Raw genomic sequence first — 17,191 nt, forward strand, 5'->3', positions numbered from 1 at the left:
CCTTGTTTTGGTAGCACTTACTGCACCTCCCACAGCCCATTAGCTACCTAGGAAGGAACTAAGGAGGGCTTTAAGGTTAAGCTTAATTATGCTAAGAGGGCTCTTCCCTTCAAGCTGGGTCTTGTTTGTGGCCCAGCCACAGGTCAATCTGAGGCTTGACCCTATAGCCACTCCCTACAGTAGCTAATAGTAAGATTGCCTTTACTTCTCTATGTGGTAAATGGTATTGAGGGAGCCCAGTGAAAAGGTTGGCTTTGTAACAAAATACGTCTAGATAAATCAGCCATAATTTTTTGATTTTTAAATATTCACCAGTGGTCATAGTAACTATTGATGAGTATTTCACTTCACACAAGTCCATTGTAAATCTAAACTGGTCATGTGTACCACCACCATTAAGATTGACATATCAAAATATGAATAGCACAATTATTTTGAGTAAAATATAATAGTACCTTATAGGTGGTTTTCAGGTTAGATATTTTTGTATTGGTGAATTTCTAGTAAATTTGAAATGGTCCCTTAGTTTTTAAATAAGGATTTTTAACCTTTCTATTTAAGAGTAAGTCCAGTTTTAACAGTATCGCATTGACATAGTTTTCTGTCTTAAACTGATTGACGTATCTTGACCTAAATTCAGTTTTACCTTAGTTATTGATGTGTGAAGATTTTCATCAAGGCTTAAGTATAAAAATTTTTAAGCAATATCACCATATTTAAATAACTATTAAGACTAAATATATAATGGACATTAAAACAATGGAGTAAGATAGGTTCCCCTCCCTCCTTAAACCTAAAATACTTATTTCGCCACTAAAAGACAGTTGGAGACCATTGAGTTATATCAAGCCTGCTCCCATTTCTCGGGCAAAGGTACCCATGTTCACAGTGGTGGAGGGGCTTGCCCCAAGGTTAGAAGGAGCTAATTCTAGAAGCCAGATCTGACTCCTACTTCAGTTGCTCTTTATTATGTACCACAATACTGGTTTTTCTTTGTTTTCTCTACTTTTCCTGAGGTATGGATAAATTGCAGATTTACTCTTTCTGAAAGACTTGTGGCTATAAATTTCTCTCTCACATGTCATCTGGGTGCGATAGAAGCCTATCCCTGTGTTTCCCTGGGAAACCTGGCTTGCTTTGAGGAGCCAGCCTCTGACTGAAGCATGTGATCATATTTTGGCTCAGTGATGGCAGTCACCCTACATTGTCCAAGCATTTAGTCATCACCAGACACTCCTGTCAGTTAATGCTCGGTTAAAAGGATTGAACTTTATATTCAACATCCAACTTATGTGTTAGTTTCTTATAAATGTAAATGGCCATTGCCATTATTTAAACAAGTATTTTGTAAACCCTTACAATAAATTTGCCAAACAAAATTAGTTTGAGACTGTATTAATCTTTCTGTATAATTTCCAGCCAACAGCTGCACTGCCAGTATCCTGACTGGAAGTTCTTCCAAGGAGCATGAGGACAAACAGAACACTTTAACTCGCCCCGCCCAGCCCCGCATGTGCTGCCAGTGCTTTCCCTCCAGCAGCTGCAGCTGCCTTGCTTTCCACTTTCCCTCCCTCTTCCTTCTGTGCTGTCTTTGGTCTTCACTCCTCCCTCTCTCTGTGTATGCAAATTAGCCTCCATCTTTGTTGGATTAATTTGCATACTTGCCCTGATTGGCTTGTGGGTATAGTGGAGTGATGGTTAATTTGCATATTACTCTATTAGGTAGGATTGCTTTTTCTGATGGAGTCAGTTCTCAACTCTTATTTTTCTTTATGCTTAGGTCTCTTTTTCTTCCTGTGTCACTTCTAGATTCCTATCTTCAATATCACTAATTCTTTCCTCCATCTGGTTGTCTCTGTTTTCTATGCTCAGTAGTTTACTCTTAATCACCTTAATTGTATGCTTCATTTCCAGGATTTCTGATTGGTTGTTTTTTAAAGATTCAGTCTCTACTCATTTTGTTCATTGATTTGTTTTCTGAATGCATTGAATGGCCTGTCTGTATTTTGTCACATCTTGATAAGTACTTTCAGAACTGCAATCTTGAAATCTCTATCATTTATGTCACATATTTCCATGTGTTCTAGCTTTCTGGAGATTTTTCATTTTCTTTCTGCTCATCCTTGTTACTGTGGTTATTCATCACATTTGCTGTTGTCCTTTGTCTAGGCATGTATATGTGTCTTATTAATGGCTTGCTACAACAGCTTTCTCTGAAGAGGTCTTTCTACTCTTTTCTAGTATATGGTGCTGAATCACAAGATTTTTTATGTCTATGAGCTCCCAGACTTGACCTTCACAGCTTCTGTAAGAGTACAGCCGTGCTGCTTTTGTTTTGCTCTCACCATAATGGTGACCCCTGACCTCTGTGGGGGTCCTGCCCCACCTGGGGATCAGTCACAGAGGGAAACAACAGTTCTACATACGGATAATATGCTCCTCCATCCAACTCCAAGGGCAATGGGAGGCGAGTTTTGGGAGTCCAAGTGGTGGCAGGGCTTTGTGGTTCCATTTCTTTGAAACACTACCACCCAGCCTGACAGTGGAGAGCTGCATGGCAGAACCCTGTGCTCTGTCATGTGTCTGCTGGCTCAGTCACTGTTCACTCCACTTGCTCTGCGGAATGCCCCCCACGGCTCTCTGATTCTCCTGTAGAAGGAAGCACCTGCTACCACTGCTTCCTCCCCTCTTCAGGCTGAGCCGTGAGGTCCCACCTTCAGGGCTGTGTCTGTGGGCTGCCTGAGCGGTCCTCCCTTTTCATCTCACTGTTTATTCCTGGTTGCCCACCTTTAGATGTTTCAATTCCTGGGTCTCTCAGGCATGCCTCTGTATTGAGTAAGGAATTCTTTGTTGAATTTTGGTTGGTTAACTTGTTGAAATTTCAGGGGGAGAGGCCAAGGGGATCTCAGCTACTGGTTAGAGGAAGGGGGCAGGAGGTCACAAAAGCGAGAAATCTAAGGCGACACTTAGCTCCTGGCTGGGCCTTTTGGGTGAATAGTGGTGACAGAAAATGGGCTAGGGAATATAGCAGGAGCAGCTTTGGGATGAAACAGATGCGTTTATTCTGTGAGCAGGTGCTTTCTTAGTCTCTGATCTGTTCTGACCTGTTTTCCCTACGTAGCGGTTGCAGTTCAGGTCTGCATCACTTCCTTCTTAGATGGTGACAATGGCCTTATAACGTCTTCCCACCAGCAGCAGGGGCCTCACTGACTCCATCCTTTTTCAGTCACACGAGTCCTATACTTACCTTATGACCCTCCTCCTCCTGCAGGCCTTTCATGCTACCCATGACTTTCACAACTGAGTGCACATTCCTTAGTTTACACTACCTTGTTCAGGCCATGGCTTTCTGAGATGCATTTTAGCAATGCATGCCTTTGAGGTTCAGATCAGCACGTAATTTGGCTGAGGGAAAGTTGCTAAACATGACAATTGGGTTGAAACCTAATTTCCAGTTTTGATGTACCACAGTAATGCCTCAACTCTTGTCATTTTGTTGTAGTGTAACCCCCATCTTACAAAGGACGCCTCAAAAAAGTTGAACTATGGAGTCATTTATTAAAGACCGGCAGCAGACGAGGGGCTAAAGTTCCAAATCTCGCAGCCCTGAACAGCTTGCCACATCTGGCTTATATTGGCAGAATATCACAAAAGAATCGATTACATCTTTGGATCTGGAATGAGTAACTTGTTTCTGGATTTTACAGAAGTGAAACTGAGCAAGTTATCTAAAGTATCTACAAATCACTAAATCAACAGAAGCATATTATCTGCGACGGACCACCTGGACAATTTAGAATAATTGTGCCGTCCAGATTCTGGGATCACTGAGTCAACAGGAATGCACTATCCGTAGCTACTAAGGCAATTTAGGATAATTAATCTGTCCTGGGTCCCAGAAAAATGTGCTTTGATGACCACTGAGATCACCATCAATGGGATATTCCAACCTTCATCAATGGAGTGTTGGAATAGCATAATCAGTTCAGAAAATCAAAATAATTTTTAAATGAGTACAGAACCCAAAACAGCAAGGTTAAAATATTAAACAGCAATTTTTACCCAAGTATGGTTGCTACCAGACTTCAATTTCTTCTAAGAGTTTTTGGGGAAAGTTAAAATTTAGAATCACTCAAATGATGAACAAACAAAATATCCAACATCATAGAACTAATCAAAATAACCTAAATATCAAACAATTATTGAAATTGCTTAAAAGAAAATATGGTGGATTGCATAAGGGTATGCACTGTACACTATCTTTCCCTTATTGTAGAAAATATATGTGAGTTTAAATATGCATTGGAGCAGAGACCAGTTTGGCTCAATGGATAGAGTGTCGGCTTGGGGACTGAAAGGTCCCAGGTTCGATTCCAGTCAAGGGTATGTACCTTGGTTGCGGGCATATCCCCGATGGGGGGTGTGCAAGAGGCAGCTGATTGATGACTCTCTCTCATCGATGTTTCTAACTCTCTATCTCTCTCCCTTCCTCTCTGTACAAAATCAATAAAATATATTTTTAAAAAAATAAAATAAATATGCATTGGAAAGGACCTAAAAGGATATATGCTAATGGGTTATCAGTAGTTCTGTGTGGGTGGGAGTTTAGAAATTCTTCCTTTTGCTTATCTGAACACTCTGCTTTTTCTTAGTGATCATGTACTATTGTAAATAGAGTCAATATAATAGTTCTCTTCTTAATCCATCAAAATTATCAATACTAAAAAAAAGATAAATATCAATTCTTTACCAAATGTTTTCCCAGAAATACCTAAATTCTATGATTTTTTAATACTATTTTCTATTATAATACCCTGGTTCCTCAAACTTAAATGTCCTTCCTCATTCCCCACCCCCCACCCCCCAACCCATCATTCGACTTTTTTTAGCCTGGCATTTTCCCTGTTCTTTAAAAGTCCAAATCACCTTCCCTGCTAAGCTTTTCTTGACCTCTAATCTGCCTTTGGCCAAGGGTCTATGGTAAACTGGTCACAAGTTTGACTGGCTCACAGTCAAATCCATACCTTGTTTGTTTGTTTGTTTGTTTGTTTAATATATTTTATTGATTTTTTACAGAGAGGAAGAGAGAGGGATAGAGAGTTAGAAACATCGATGAGAGAGAATCATAAAGCTGTAGTAGTACCAGGCAGGTTCACTCATTCATGTATTGTGTATGGCTGCTTTTGCCTCGCAGTAGCAGGTTGACTAGTTGCGACAGAGACCAAATGTCCTCCATGTCTAAATTATTTATTCTCTAGCTCTTTGCAGAAAAGGTTTGCTGAGATGAGTTTTAGATGATGAGGCGTCCTCAGTACCCACACAGGACACTATAGACCTGCCTCTAGCTCAGTGCTTACCTTGCATCCCGGAATGGATGATGTGCTTCGGGTTCCCATTACTTTCAAGTGGAGGATACTTCCTAATTCAGGTTGGTTGGTCTCACCACTGAGCAGAGTGCCTTGTCCCCAGGAGGCGCTTGATAAATATATGCGTGATGTATGAAGTCACCATGTAAGCTCCCTCCACCCAAGTGTAAGTTGCATGAGGCCAGGTGTTTTATCGCCTTTGTTGGCTGTGTACAGTAGCCTCGGTATCCAAAAGTATACCTAGTAGGCACTCAGGAAATATGTGTGGGAGTTAAGTGCATCAATGTTGATACTATATTTTTTAGTTTTGTAATTCTTTTTTAAAAATACATTTTACTGCCTAAACCGGTTTGGCTCAGTGGTAGAGCGTCTGTCTGCGGACTGAAAGGTCCCAGGTTCGATTCCGGTCAAGGGCATGTACATTGGTTGCGTGCACATCCCCGGTAGGGGGTGTGCAAGAGACAGCTGGTCGATGTTTCTCTCTCATCGACGTTTCTAGCTCTCTATCCCTCTCTCCTCCTCTCTGAAAAAATCAATAAAATATATTTTTTAAAAAGTACATTTTACTGACTTTAGAGAGGAAGGGAGAGGGAGAGAGAGATAAAAACATCCATGCTGAGAGAGAATCATCGATCGGCTGCCTCCTGCATGCCCCCCTCCTTTCCCTTCCCCCAGTGGGAATCAAGCCTACAACCCAGGAATGTGCCTTTGGCCGGAATTGAACCTGGGACCCTTCAATGGATATGCTCTATCCATTGAGCCAAATCAGCGAGGGCTAGTGTTATAACTCTTAAGTCAAACAAAAACCAAAGAAAAAGACAATGTTAACTTTGTCAAAAGAAGAAGTAATTAAGAGATCGTTTTAAGAATGTATTGATTTATCCCCTCTTCAGCATTTCCATACAGGCATAGCAGCCGGTATTTCCTCCTCCTTTCACTCACTCTTCCACTCACTCCTTTCACTTACTCGTAGCCACTACAACTGGGCAGGTATTAAATCAAGATCCTGCTGACACCGAGTTATTAAATACCTGTGGCAGCAGGCTCCCAGAGCCAGCGAGACTCAGTACCTGGCCCCACTTCAAGTGGGGATGAGGTGTTCTTTAAGAGATTGATGTGCAGATATAAATCACGGCCTAAACACTGCCTCTGCTCTTGGACAGCCTCTCTCCCCGTGAGCTGAAAGCTCTTTATAGCGGATGAACGAATTTGTTTCCATACTCGCTCTATGCGTTTGCAGGAGGGATGAGCTCAGACTCTCCGCCCTGTGCTGAGTAACACCTTGCAAGCTTACAGGATTGTCTTGTGCAATCACGTTCTAGAAGTGCATTTCTGAATGACCAGTGTACTCACTTGGTGTCTGATCATATCACACATGTCATCCTGTCTTATTGTGGGCTTTATAACATTTCTTTTTTTTTAGGTAGAGTGTGAGGGTCCAGATCTTGATTTCATTCTGTGGTGCCCCTAGTAAGTGCAGGCTGCTCTTTCCTCAGCCCCAGAAGTTCCAGCAAGGCCGCCTTTTGAGATGCAAAGGAAATAATATGTGTCTCCTGACCGCTCCTGGTGAGGCCTGGCAGCTCCTCTCTCCCCTCACTCTGGGGAGTTGTCGCACACCCCCTTCCTGGGGTCCATGCATGGTTTTATGAGCAACCCAGTTCATGAGCAACCATCTGCTCCTCTGCCTCATCGTGATGGAATTGGAAGTGGTTCCCCTTTAGAAGGACCTTGTCCTCATGTACACAAAAGGGTCAGGGAAAAAGGAAGGTCTGCCTTGGTTTCCTGTTCTAAACTCTCTCTCTCTCTCTTTCTCTCTCTCTCTCTCTCTCTCTCTCTCTCTCTCTCTCACACACACACACACACACACACACACACACACACCTACCTTTTAAAAACCTACCTGTTAGCTTTTATTTCTTTGAACAGCAATAGTGGGCGTGATTGTGAACACCGATGAAGAGAGGTAAAAAACAAAAGTGAAGTCACTACCAAGGAAAACTGAATGGGGGGCAGGGGGAGCCTTGGGGAGGTTTGAACAGCGAGGTGCAGGGGAGTGTGGGCCGGCAGCCAGTTTCTCATGCAGCCTCCCCCTCTCCGAGCCTGGACTTCCTCATCTGTAATGATAGCATCTGTCAGTGTTGCTGTGAAAAGTTCATGAGACAACCTAGATAGTTCAGAGAATGCCAGTCACTCCGTACACCGTGTCCCGGCACTGAGCTACCCCCTTAAGAAAAGTGATCAGCTGTTCTTACTGAATAGGAGAACGGCAGAACAAGAGGCATAGACTAAAAGACCCAGACCCAAAAACTGTTGGAGAGTTTCCTAGTGAAAATTGAAGGTAATTTTGATTGAAGGTGACCCAAAGCTTTGTACGTAGAGCAAACGATCACTGGACAGGGGACCCAAGACCACTGTTCTACTCTGAAGGATACAGAGGAAACTTTACTCATCGTAGTTATGACAAGGGACATTAGAAGAGCTTTGTAGCTTTCATAGATTGGAGTGGAGAAGTCTTTCTTACTTGAATTGAGATCTGTCTTGAGTGAGAGAGGATAGGGTGGTGACACTCTGTGATTACAGATACACGTGTCCTTGTCCCTGGATATGTGTCATGGGTGTTGACACCGTCACTTTTGTGTGGAGGGCACTAAGGGCTGAGGCCCACTGGACTAGGAATCATCCAAGGAGCATCCAAAAGAGGAATCTTTAGCATCAGCTACCAGAGAGTCCACATTCCTGGGGCCTGTCTTCCCTGCATCCCCCTGCCACCTGTGTTCTGTTTATCAAGAAACTTTCTAACTTTACATTTTCTTCTTCCAGAAAAAGGTGATTTTAATGATAAATGATTAAATTGACCTATAAGTCTTATGAGAATGTGGGAGTGTCAGTAGACATCCTGAGTCTCATATCAGTGCCTCCAGGATGATAATGTCCACTTTGGGGTCTTTTCCTGAGTTTTTATCTCACTACCAAGCTGACTTTAAAGAGAGTTTTTGATCTCGGACCTTTAGGAAGAACCCTGATCACGTTTTTCTTGGAGAAGACAAAGAAAAGCCAATGCTAAGGACCAAAACCCTTTTTGGGTGATAATGTAATATTTTTAATATTTAACAATGTTACATACACACCTGAAAATGTATCAACTCACAAAAAAATATTAGTTTGTTTTTTTTTAAATAAAAAAAAATCTTCAATCCAAATTTATTGGGATTACAAAAATAATGGCACATTTCATTAACTCAACAGCTCAGAGCTACGAAGCATCTTTAAACAAACTGCTTCCTGCCAATACAAATCTCATGACATTAAAAAAGAAGTATTTATTTTCATATTTACAGTAGAAACATGCAGACTGTTTCTTAAGATTCTCTTTGGACTTCGTGGCTGAAGCTCCGTTTGAAAGTCAGAGGACATTCCCAATTGAAGAAGGTATTTCAGAAACATCTCCCAATGTGTTTCGCTTCGTGCCAATGAAAGATTCTGCATCCTCTTCTCAAGGTTGTTTTTATCGCAGAGCATCTGGAACGTCCACCTACAAAAACAGGGGATTTTCTTTCAACAAAAACAACACAAATGAGGAAGGGGAAAAATATCTCTAAGGCATGTCTCCAGCAGGATTCTCTGAGAGGAACGCAGCGATCGACTGGTTTTTGCTACCTGGTATTAAAATTGTATATTACAAATTAGGCTTGAAACCACTTGCAACCCTGCGGTAACATTTTGGACAAGTGGATCTTTTTTGGAATGCAGATTATACTCCCTGATTAAAAAATAAATAAAAAAATATATATATATAAATATATAAATATATAAATATATAAATATATAAATATATAAATATATATATATATATATATATATATATATATATATATATATATATAAAATTGCTTTTTTACAGAGAGGAAGGGAGAAGGATAGAGAGCTAGAAACAACAATCAGCTGCCTCCTGCACACCCCCTACTGGGTATGTGCCCGCAACCCAGGTAGATGCCCTAGACCGAAATCGAACCCCGGACCTTTCAGTCCGCAGGCCGACGCTCTATTCTATCCACTGAGCCAAACCGGTTTCGGCCCTGATTTTTTTTTTTTTTTTTTTTTTTTTAATTAAGGGAATCGGTATTTTTACATGTTGGGGCATCTTTACATGGGGCTGGCCCTTAAAAAACCTCAAAGGACCAGGCATATCTCGCAGATGGAAACCCGCTCACCAGAGACCTGCTCTTGACGTTCCCAAACTTGCTAGCTTGCTCTCGCTTATTAAAACAGCAATCAGTATTTTGGGAAGCGATTTAGGTGCCCTTGTGCCGTGGGGCCTGCGCCCCAGACTCTCCTCGGGGTACTCACCCGCCTCAGCTGCCGCAGGCTGCTCCCCCGGATGGCCTCCATGAGGCTGTCGTGGGCAGACCGCTGTGGGGTGGAAGGCCGGTAGCTGTCTTCTGCTCTCTTCTCCTGCACCGGCCTCAGGGTGTTCTTGATCTCCTTGAGCACGTTCTTGGGCTGCTTCTTCACCTTTTTCCCTTTCTTCTTTTTCTGTCCGTTTTGCAGAGCCAGCTGGGCGCTCTCCTGCTGCTTGATGACCTCGGCGATGTTCCTGGTGATGAGTTTCTTCTCGGGGAGCGGAGGCGGCGGGGGCGGGGGCGGGGGCGGCAGGCGGTGCGGGGCCTGGGGAGGGGGCGGCGGGGGCGGAGGCGGAGGCGGCGGGGCCGGGGGAGACGGGGGGCGGCTCCTCACGGCCTGGGCTTTCTTGGGGAGCTTGGGGGATGACCAGGGAGACTGCCTGGGCGATGCATAAGGCGACGAGCCGGGCGTGCCTCTGTGCCAGGCTGCGGCGGCGGTCCTGAGCTGGGCCGGGCCTCCGTCCGCGCCCTCGTGCAGCAGCTTCTGCTCCTGCAGCTTCTGCTCCTGCAGACGCCTCTGCCGCTGCCGGTCCATGTTGCGGGTCAGGAGGCTGGTCATGCTCATGCGCGGGCCCGGGAGCTCGAAGTGGTAGCCCAGGCGCAGCAGCGTGGTGTTGTCGCGGAGCAGCTTCACGATCTCCATCTCCACCTGGCTGCCCATGATGTGGCGCTGGTTGTGGAAGCGCAGCTCGGTGAGCACGGCGTTGTGCTGCAGCGCGCGCATCAGGGCCAGCACGCCCTTGCCCGTGACGAAGTTGGACTCGATGTTGACGCTGGTGAGGTGCTGGTTGACGCGGAGCATGTCGGCCAGGGCGGCGGCCGCGGCGTCGTCGGCGTGCGTGTTGGCCAGGCTGAGGCTGCGCACCGCCGTGTTGGCCTTCAGCGCCTCGGCCAGGCGCGCCAGCGTCTGCGGACTGAGGTTCTCGATGTTGTTGAGGTTCACCTCGCGCGTGTCCGGGTCGTTGCTCTGGACCTTGGCCAGCACCTCCTCGATCACCGTGGGGTTGCCGCTGGCGTGGGGGGCGGAGGGGGGCGGCGAGGGCTCCGGGTGCCTCCCGCCGTGGCCGTTGGTCAGGTTGATGGTGTCGAGCTGAGTTTTGAATGTCTTGGGCCTGGCGTCGTCGGGATGGACGGCGTCGTGGTTCACAGTGCCGTTGATGGCTTTCTCGTCTTCCACGGCGCTGTCCTCCTCATGGCTGTCGTCCTCCTCCTCTTCTTCCTCCGCCTCTTCCTCGGCCTCCTCCTCCGCCTCCTCCTCCGCCTCCTCCTCGGGCTCCTCCTCCTCGGTGTACACCTCCTCGGACACCTCACTGTTACACTCAGTGAAAACCAGCTCTTCCTCACTGTCCTCCTTGTCTTCTTCTGCGACCTAAAGAGCATGGCACCGTCATTAAGTGGGTCATCGCTAAGCACACTCTGTAAACTTACCAAAGCAACATGGCTTTGCAATTCCCTCCATTGTGCAGACCTTGTGGGGCTTGGGTTCAGCAGACAACATTTCCCGTCTGTTTGTCTATGTGAAGGTGAGCACCTTTAAGTTTAAAATGCTTACGTATAACCAAGATTTGCTGATCAGTAAGCCACTGTCATTTTAAATACATTTTAGAGAATAGGCCATATGTTGGGGGAAAAAACACTGTCATGATTTTCCCAACTGCTGCCATGTCCTCCCCTGTGCCCAAATAACTATTACATGTCTGCAACCATAGTCTACACATATTTAAATCCAAGAGTCACTGTTCGTAGGCAATGTGTACCAAGTGATTAGCACATGATCACACCGCACCATGCACTGTCATTGGTTCCGTTGTCGTGTGGCCTGACTTTCTGCAGCAGTTTAACCCGTGCAGGCCCATGTCCCCATCTGTGCTAAGCCACACCCCAGCCGTGTGCACTGGTTCACTCGTGGTGACTGGTGAACTCAGGCATTTACCAAACCTACTCAGTATACACTTAACGTGACAGTAATGCATATAGAAAACTTTTCTGTGAAAGTAAACTTCTCATACACATTTGATTGTCTATATAAGTAAAAACAGGTTAATTTGTCATTGTTTAAACATATGTATTCGGAAAACCTACTTTACCAAATTAGTCCACAATATCAAGGTTTTAGTGTTATGTTGTGCAAATAAAACAAGTACATTGTTATATGTCAATTATATCTCAATAAATAAAGAAAAAAGAAAAAGCAACACATGGCAAGTACCACAAGAACATATAAGAAGAAAATTTAATCTCCTTGGTGATGAAGGTTAACATGTAATTGCATACTTTTCAACAGCTTTCTCTACAAACATTTCTTGTGCTTTCTGCAGAATAAGCATTCAGAACGCAATCTGTTGAATTAAAGTTTACTATCATGTTGCCACTTTGAGAAATACGTTGGCACTTCGGCACTTCAGCTTTGGAAAACCCGTGATAAATTTTGTATCCTCTTAACTACCTACCCTGAAGTACTTGACACTTAGCCTGTGTACAATTTTTAGAAAATTCACCCCTCCCTTCTGGAATCAGCCCTCACCCCTTTGTCCACGTGTGTCTCTCCATGTGTCTCTCCATCCCAAAGAAACACATGGCAACACGAAGATACAGCGTGTTAATGGATTTCTTCTCTTAATGTTCCAGACTTTTCGTAAACTTGGTCTCCTGCAAGCAGAGGTGACGGGAGCCAGGTGCTGTCGGCCTGGCCTGTCTCGGTGAAGACAGAGGCGTCCTGTGCTTCTCCAGCATTTATCTTCCTCGGGGGCAGAGCCTGGCACAGGTGCCCAGAGACCCCACACCCGTGAGCTGCTGCTGGCCCTGCCCCTGCCCCTGCCCCTGCTCTGGGGCAGGAAACCCCGGGAGCAGGGCTGCTGTCAGGGCACCAGGGCAGCTCTTGGCTCTGTGAATAAAAACACTGAGGTCACCCTTTTCAGCAAATTAACTTGAAATCTCACGCGAGGGCAGGGTGAAATGAGACGGACCACGGAAACTAGACTCCACGTGTAACGAGGAACAGCAGAGAACAGTAGAAAATCTTGAAGCAAGCCATTGCCTCAGCCCATGGTCCTCAATTATTTACCACGTTTCAATTATGAAAGACCTTCAGGCAAACACAATTTCACCTTGTCTTTCCTGTTTATAAGACTACTAAAAAGTCCAACTGACTCCTTTCTTTTTCTTGCTACCTTTTCTGATTAAAAAAAAGAAAAAAAAAGAAATTGCTGACAGAGTTCATTTTTTCCATGTCCCTCCCCTGTCTCCAATGCCTTGGTCCTTCCCTCTACACTGGCAACTTTATTTTTTTTCTCCTCCTGAGGGCTCCTGCTGCCTGAGGCCTGTGGAATGAGCCTTGGACAACACTGTGTTTGTCTCCAAGTTTGTTTGCCCAGTTGCTATCACAAAATAGCCTCCACTTATCCACTTGTTTGGAGTGGCAGGCACCAAGTGATGGCCTGGGGAAGGGGTCAGCCTCCTGGAATGGCTTGTCCCTTCTTAATTTACTCCCTCCTGCAAGATCAGGAGGGAGAGGTATGTGTGTGTGTGTGTGTGTGTGTGTGTGTGTGTTTAGCTGCTTCCATATTTGCAGGAAAGGGGCCTTTCTCAAAATTCAAGGTACCATGCCTTGAATGCCACCCTTACATTTTGATCCACTTTGGTTTTTAGAGAACTTTAGGCTTTATCTGTAAGAGATGTTGTCCCTTCAAAAACGTACTGTCTTCCAGAAAGCCTTCTTTGACACGCCTTGAAATCACCTTAGTGACGCATTCCCAGGACATTGTACTTCCCCCTAAAAAGTGCCTATTTTAATGAGTTGTTTGTCATTTCCCCCCAAAGGCTGTTAGCAGGGTGAGGATAGAAATCATGTCTGTTTTGTTCACCTGGCTCAGCATGCAGCAGGGGCTCAATCAATATTTGCGTGCTGAGTGGATGTGCACTGACATGGGCTAATGGCCTGAGTCAGGACTATGCCTAGGAGAAAAGTACTGACAAGGCTGGATGGGGGTAACTGGCATGGCTTTTTGGGGGTTGAAAACTATCAGAGGAAGCTGGGTTTTGGCTTCTAAAATCTAGCTAGTCCCAGGCATGCAGAGGTGGTTGGTCATCCCAGATGGGGCAGGAAAGGGGGGCTTAAGGGGCATCTAGAAGAATAGCAAAAAGGAGAAAGGTGTCAAGAGAGGAGAGGTAGGAGATGCAAAAAGCAACCTGCCTACTTTCTAAATGAGTCCGGATCTCCTCTCCGCCACTGCTCTGGAGTTGCCCCTGCTCCTGTGAGGATGGGGTGGCAGGATGGGGATGCAGTGAGGCAGAGATGGGTACCGTTTCTCCCAATCCCCTTCCTGGCATTGTGACAGGAACAAGGTTTTCAGTTCTGGTTCTGGGTCAACCTGAAAAGAGCCGGTTGACTCTAGACAAGTTGCCTCTGCAGGGGGGAGCGGGGGGGGGGGGGGGTGTCTCAAAGCAACTCCAGTAGAGTTCAGTGGTCTCCACCTGTGGTGTGTGTCATAGGCACCCACAGGGCTTCTGAAAGCACGGACTGCTGGGCCCACCCCCAGAGCCCCTTGGTCAGCAGGTCGGAGGGAGCGTAGAATTAGCCGCTCTGAGAAGTTCCCAAATGATGCTGCAGGTCGGGCATCCATATTTTTTAAAAAATATATATTTTTGTTAATTTCAGAGAGGACGGGAGAGGAAGAGAGAGATAGAAGCATCAATAATGAGAGGGAATCATTGATTGGCTGCCTCCTGCACACCCCCTGCTGTGGACCAAACCTCCAACCCAGGCATGTGCCCTTGACTGGAATCGAACCCGGGACCCTTGAGTCCGAAGGCTGACCGCTCTGTACACTGAGCCAAACTGGCCAGGGCTGGGCACCCACATTTTGAGAATCATGGTCTTTGTGACAATAGAACTTGGTTTGAATGTCAGCTTGCTTTAAAAGTGTTGCTCTCAACTGCATTTCCTAACCTCTCTTAGTCTGAGTTCTCGTGTGGGAGAGGTGAGAACTCAATGAAATGATGAGAATGTACTCAAGCTAGGGGAGTTAGAGCCTTGGTCTCCAGGGCCCATGGAGCTATTTAGTGTTGCATAGCTTTGTGTGAACCCAGGGACGGGGGAGAAAGGGGAGAAGAGACTGCCGTTCAACCGAAGTTGAACATGATTTTCATGAGCTTTCATAGAGCCAGTAGCTACAAAAACCCCCATCTTCTCCTCATGATCTGTGCTGTGTGCTCCTCACTCACGCTGTGGCTCCTGACCCGCCTGCCCACCCCCCACCCACCGCCTGCTTTGAGCTTCTCCCTGAGGCTGGAATGGATTTACACCCTCCATCAGCCAGCTCCTGCCCGGCACTCCCTGTGACTGCAGAGACAGCTGGCCGGCGAGGAGAGCGCAGTGAGAGAGAAGTTAGCCAGAAAGGAGTCAAAGTTCATCAACACGCAGCCTCTCTAATTGACTCGATAAGCCCCGGGCAGGGATCAGCCAAACCTTCGGCGGGATCCGGTGGGCTCCAGCCGCCACGGACAGCAGGCTCTGCCCTCTGTTTCCCACCAGTCTAAAGACGTGATGGCATTAGCATGCCTTTGCCGGGGTACTGCTGCATCTTCTGGGTCACCTTTAGTCTTTTTATGAAGGAGTTGCTTTCATAATAGTCATAAACATGTCCTATTTTATATACTCGCACATTCCCACATCAGGAGAAAAAAGAAAGAGCTCTAAATAGCATGGCTGAGGAGGAATTGACCTTAAGTCCTGGCCTGTCAAGTGTGTCCTTCCTTATCACTCCGCCCCGCCCCCCCTCCAGCCCTTCCGTGCAGGCGGCCAGCGTGGCCTTGGCAGACACCGGCCCGATCCCAGTGACCCTTCCTGCGATGATTGACACGGGCAGAGCTCACGCCGTATCTTGCTACACATGTGGCCACACACCCCAGCACCCAGATCATCTAACGGCGCCTGGATTAGGCCTGGGGAAGGCTTCTCATGGGCTCCAGGCCATTGGCGTTTCAGATGATCGGAGTGAAGCACAGAGCTTTAAACCATCACTCCTGACCTGTCTTCTTCAGATATTCAGAAACTGGCTGCATCAATGTTCTTCTTGCCGTTACCATTTTCCCACAGTCTTCTGAGCTCCTTTTCATGATTCATTGGGCCAATTTAAAGCAACGTTTACAGGGCAGAGGACAAGAGCACTAGCAGGGGTCCATTTTCTGGCCCCAACATCACGGCTGTAAAGTAGGAAGGGATCTGAGAGCCATCTGGTCTACCCAGGCATGCTTACCCTGGGCTCTCAGGTGGGCTTTGGGTGTGTGTCACCACTGGTGAAACCCTGTGTAAAACGGTGTGTGTGTGTGTGTGTGTGTGTGTGTGTGTGTGTGTACAAGCGCACGTGCGTTTTCTTAAGGAGAATGTCCACAACGGCCCCACATGTCAAAGGGGTTTTGGTTCACACGCGGACAATAATACCACTGGCTCCCAGTCCCTCCGTGGACAGCCGGGAGAGAGGAGCCGGCCTAAGTGACTATCTGCTAACAACTTAGACACAGAAGGGACTAGAAAGAAGGCCCCCTGACTCTCGGTTCCACGTAATTTCCTGCCACACCACACTTCTTGGTGTTGAAGAAAAAGAAACTTTCTACTGTAGCCACATCACAGTCCAAGCAATAAGAGTACCCATTTTTGTCTTTAAAAGAGAAAATAAATTTACTTAACTAACTTCAGACACAGATACTATGCCACATCCCCAACTTATTACTCAAATTAGACTTATGTTTGGCAAACTATCTAAACCTATGCCTTACTTTCTTCTTGAAGATTCCATCTTTAGCCAATTATTAGAACCCCAGCCAATCATTGTACATATTATGATCCTTGGTGGGGGCGGGGGGCATAGAAGCCACAGGACTTTCAGCCTGGGACAGTGTTCAGTAGCAGGCTATAAGGACAGAAACGTGAGGAGGACCGCGGAGGGAGAGACAGCAGGTGCCTAGGCAGGGGCGGGGGCGGAGGGGGCCGGGGAGCAGCCGAGGAAAGATCCGGAAAGCCTACCTTTCCACACTCCCCCAGCCGCTCCTTCTCCAGCAGCTTCTGGGACTCCTTTTCCCAATAGGCCATGAGCGCCTCCCGGCTGAAGTTCCCCGTGGGCGTCTTCTCCGTCAGGCTCTTCTGCCGGAGCCCCACCGGGAGGCTACGGTCAGGTTCAATGTCGTCCAGCTCCCTCTCCAGCTCCTTCAGCTCCTCGGCCGTCAGGGAAGCCAGGAGCTCGTCCTCGTCGATGGATTCATACTTGCTGAGTCCTCTCCTGTAGCCGAAGGTAGACATGGTCCCCGTTTGGTCAGACCCACCAGGAGCGAGAGGACCGGGGCACGCAGGGCGGCCAGGGGCGGGAGGCGGCCGGGGCAGGCTGGCCAGCAACTGGTGCCGGAGCGGCTGCGATAGCCTTTTAAGAG

At 46.6% G+C, this 17,191-nt stretch overlaps 1 protein-coding gene across 1 annotated transcript; it reads right to left on the minus strand.

Moving 5' to 3' along the window:
* Positions 1-8,425: 8,425 nt before the first annotated feature.
* LMOD2 (leiomodin 2) lies at positions 8,426-17,146 on the minus strand. The gene is made up of 3 exons (XM_084897235.1): positions 16,791-17,146; positions 9,714-11,135; positions 8,426-8,898 (listed from the first exon to the last, which is right to left on the minus strand). The coding sequence occupies exons 1-3, from the start codon at positions 17,061-17,063 to the stop codon at positions 8,872-8,874; spliced, it is 1,722 nt and encodes a 573-aa protein (XP_084753361.1). The 5' UTR covers positions 17,064-17,146; the 3' UTR covers positions 8,426-8,871.
* Between the last annotated feature and the right edge of the window lie 45 nt (positions 17,147-17,191).

The sequence above is a fragment of the Pipistrellus hanaki genome (genome assembly GCF_964339955.1).
Source record: "Pipistrellus hanaki genome assembly, chromosome: 10".
Taxonomy (NCBI): Eukaryota; Metazoa; Chordata; class Mammalia; order Chiroptera; family Vespertilionidae; genus Pipistrellus; species Pipistrellus hanaki.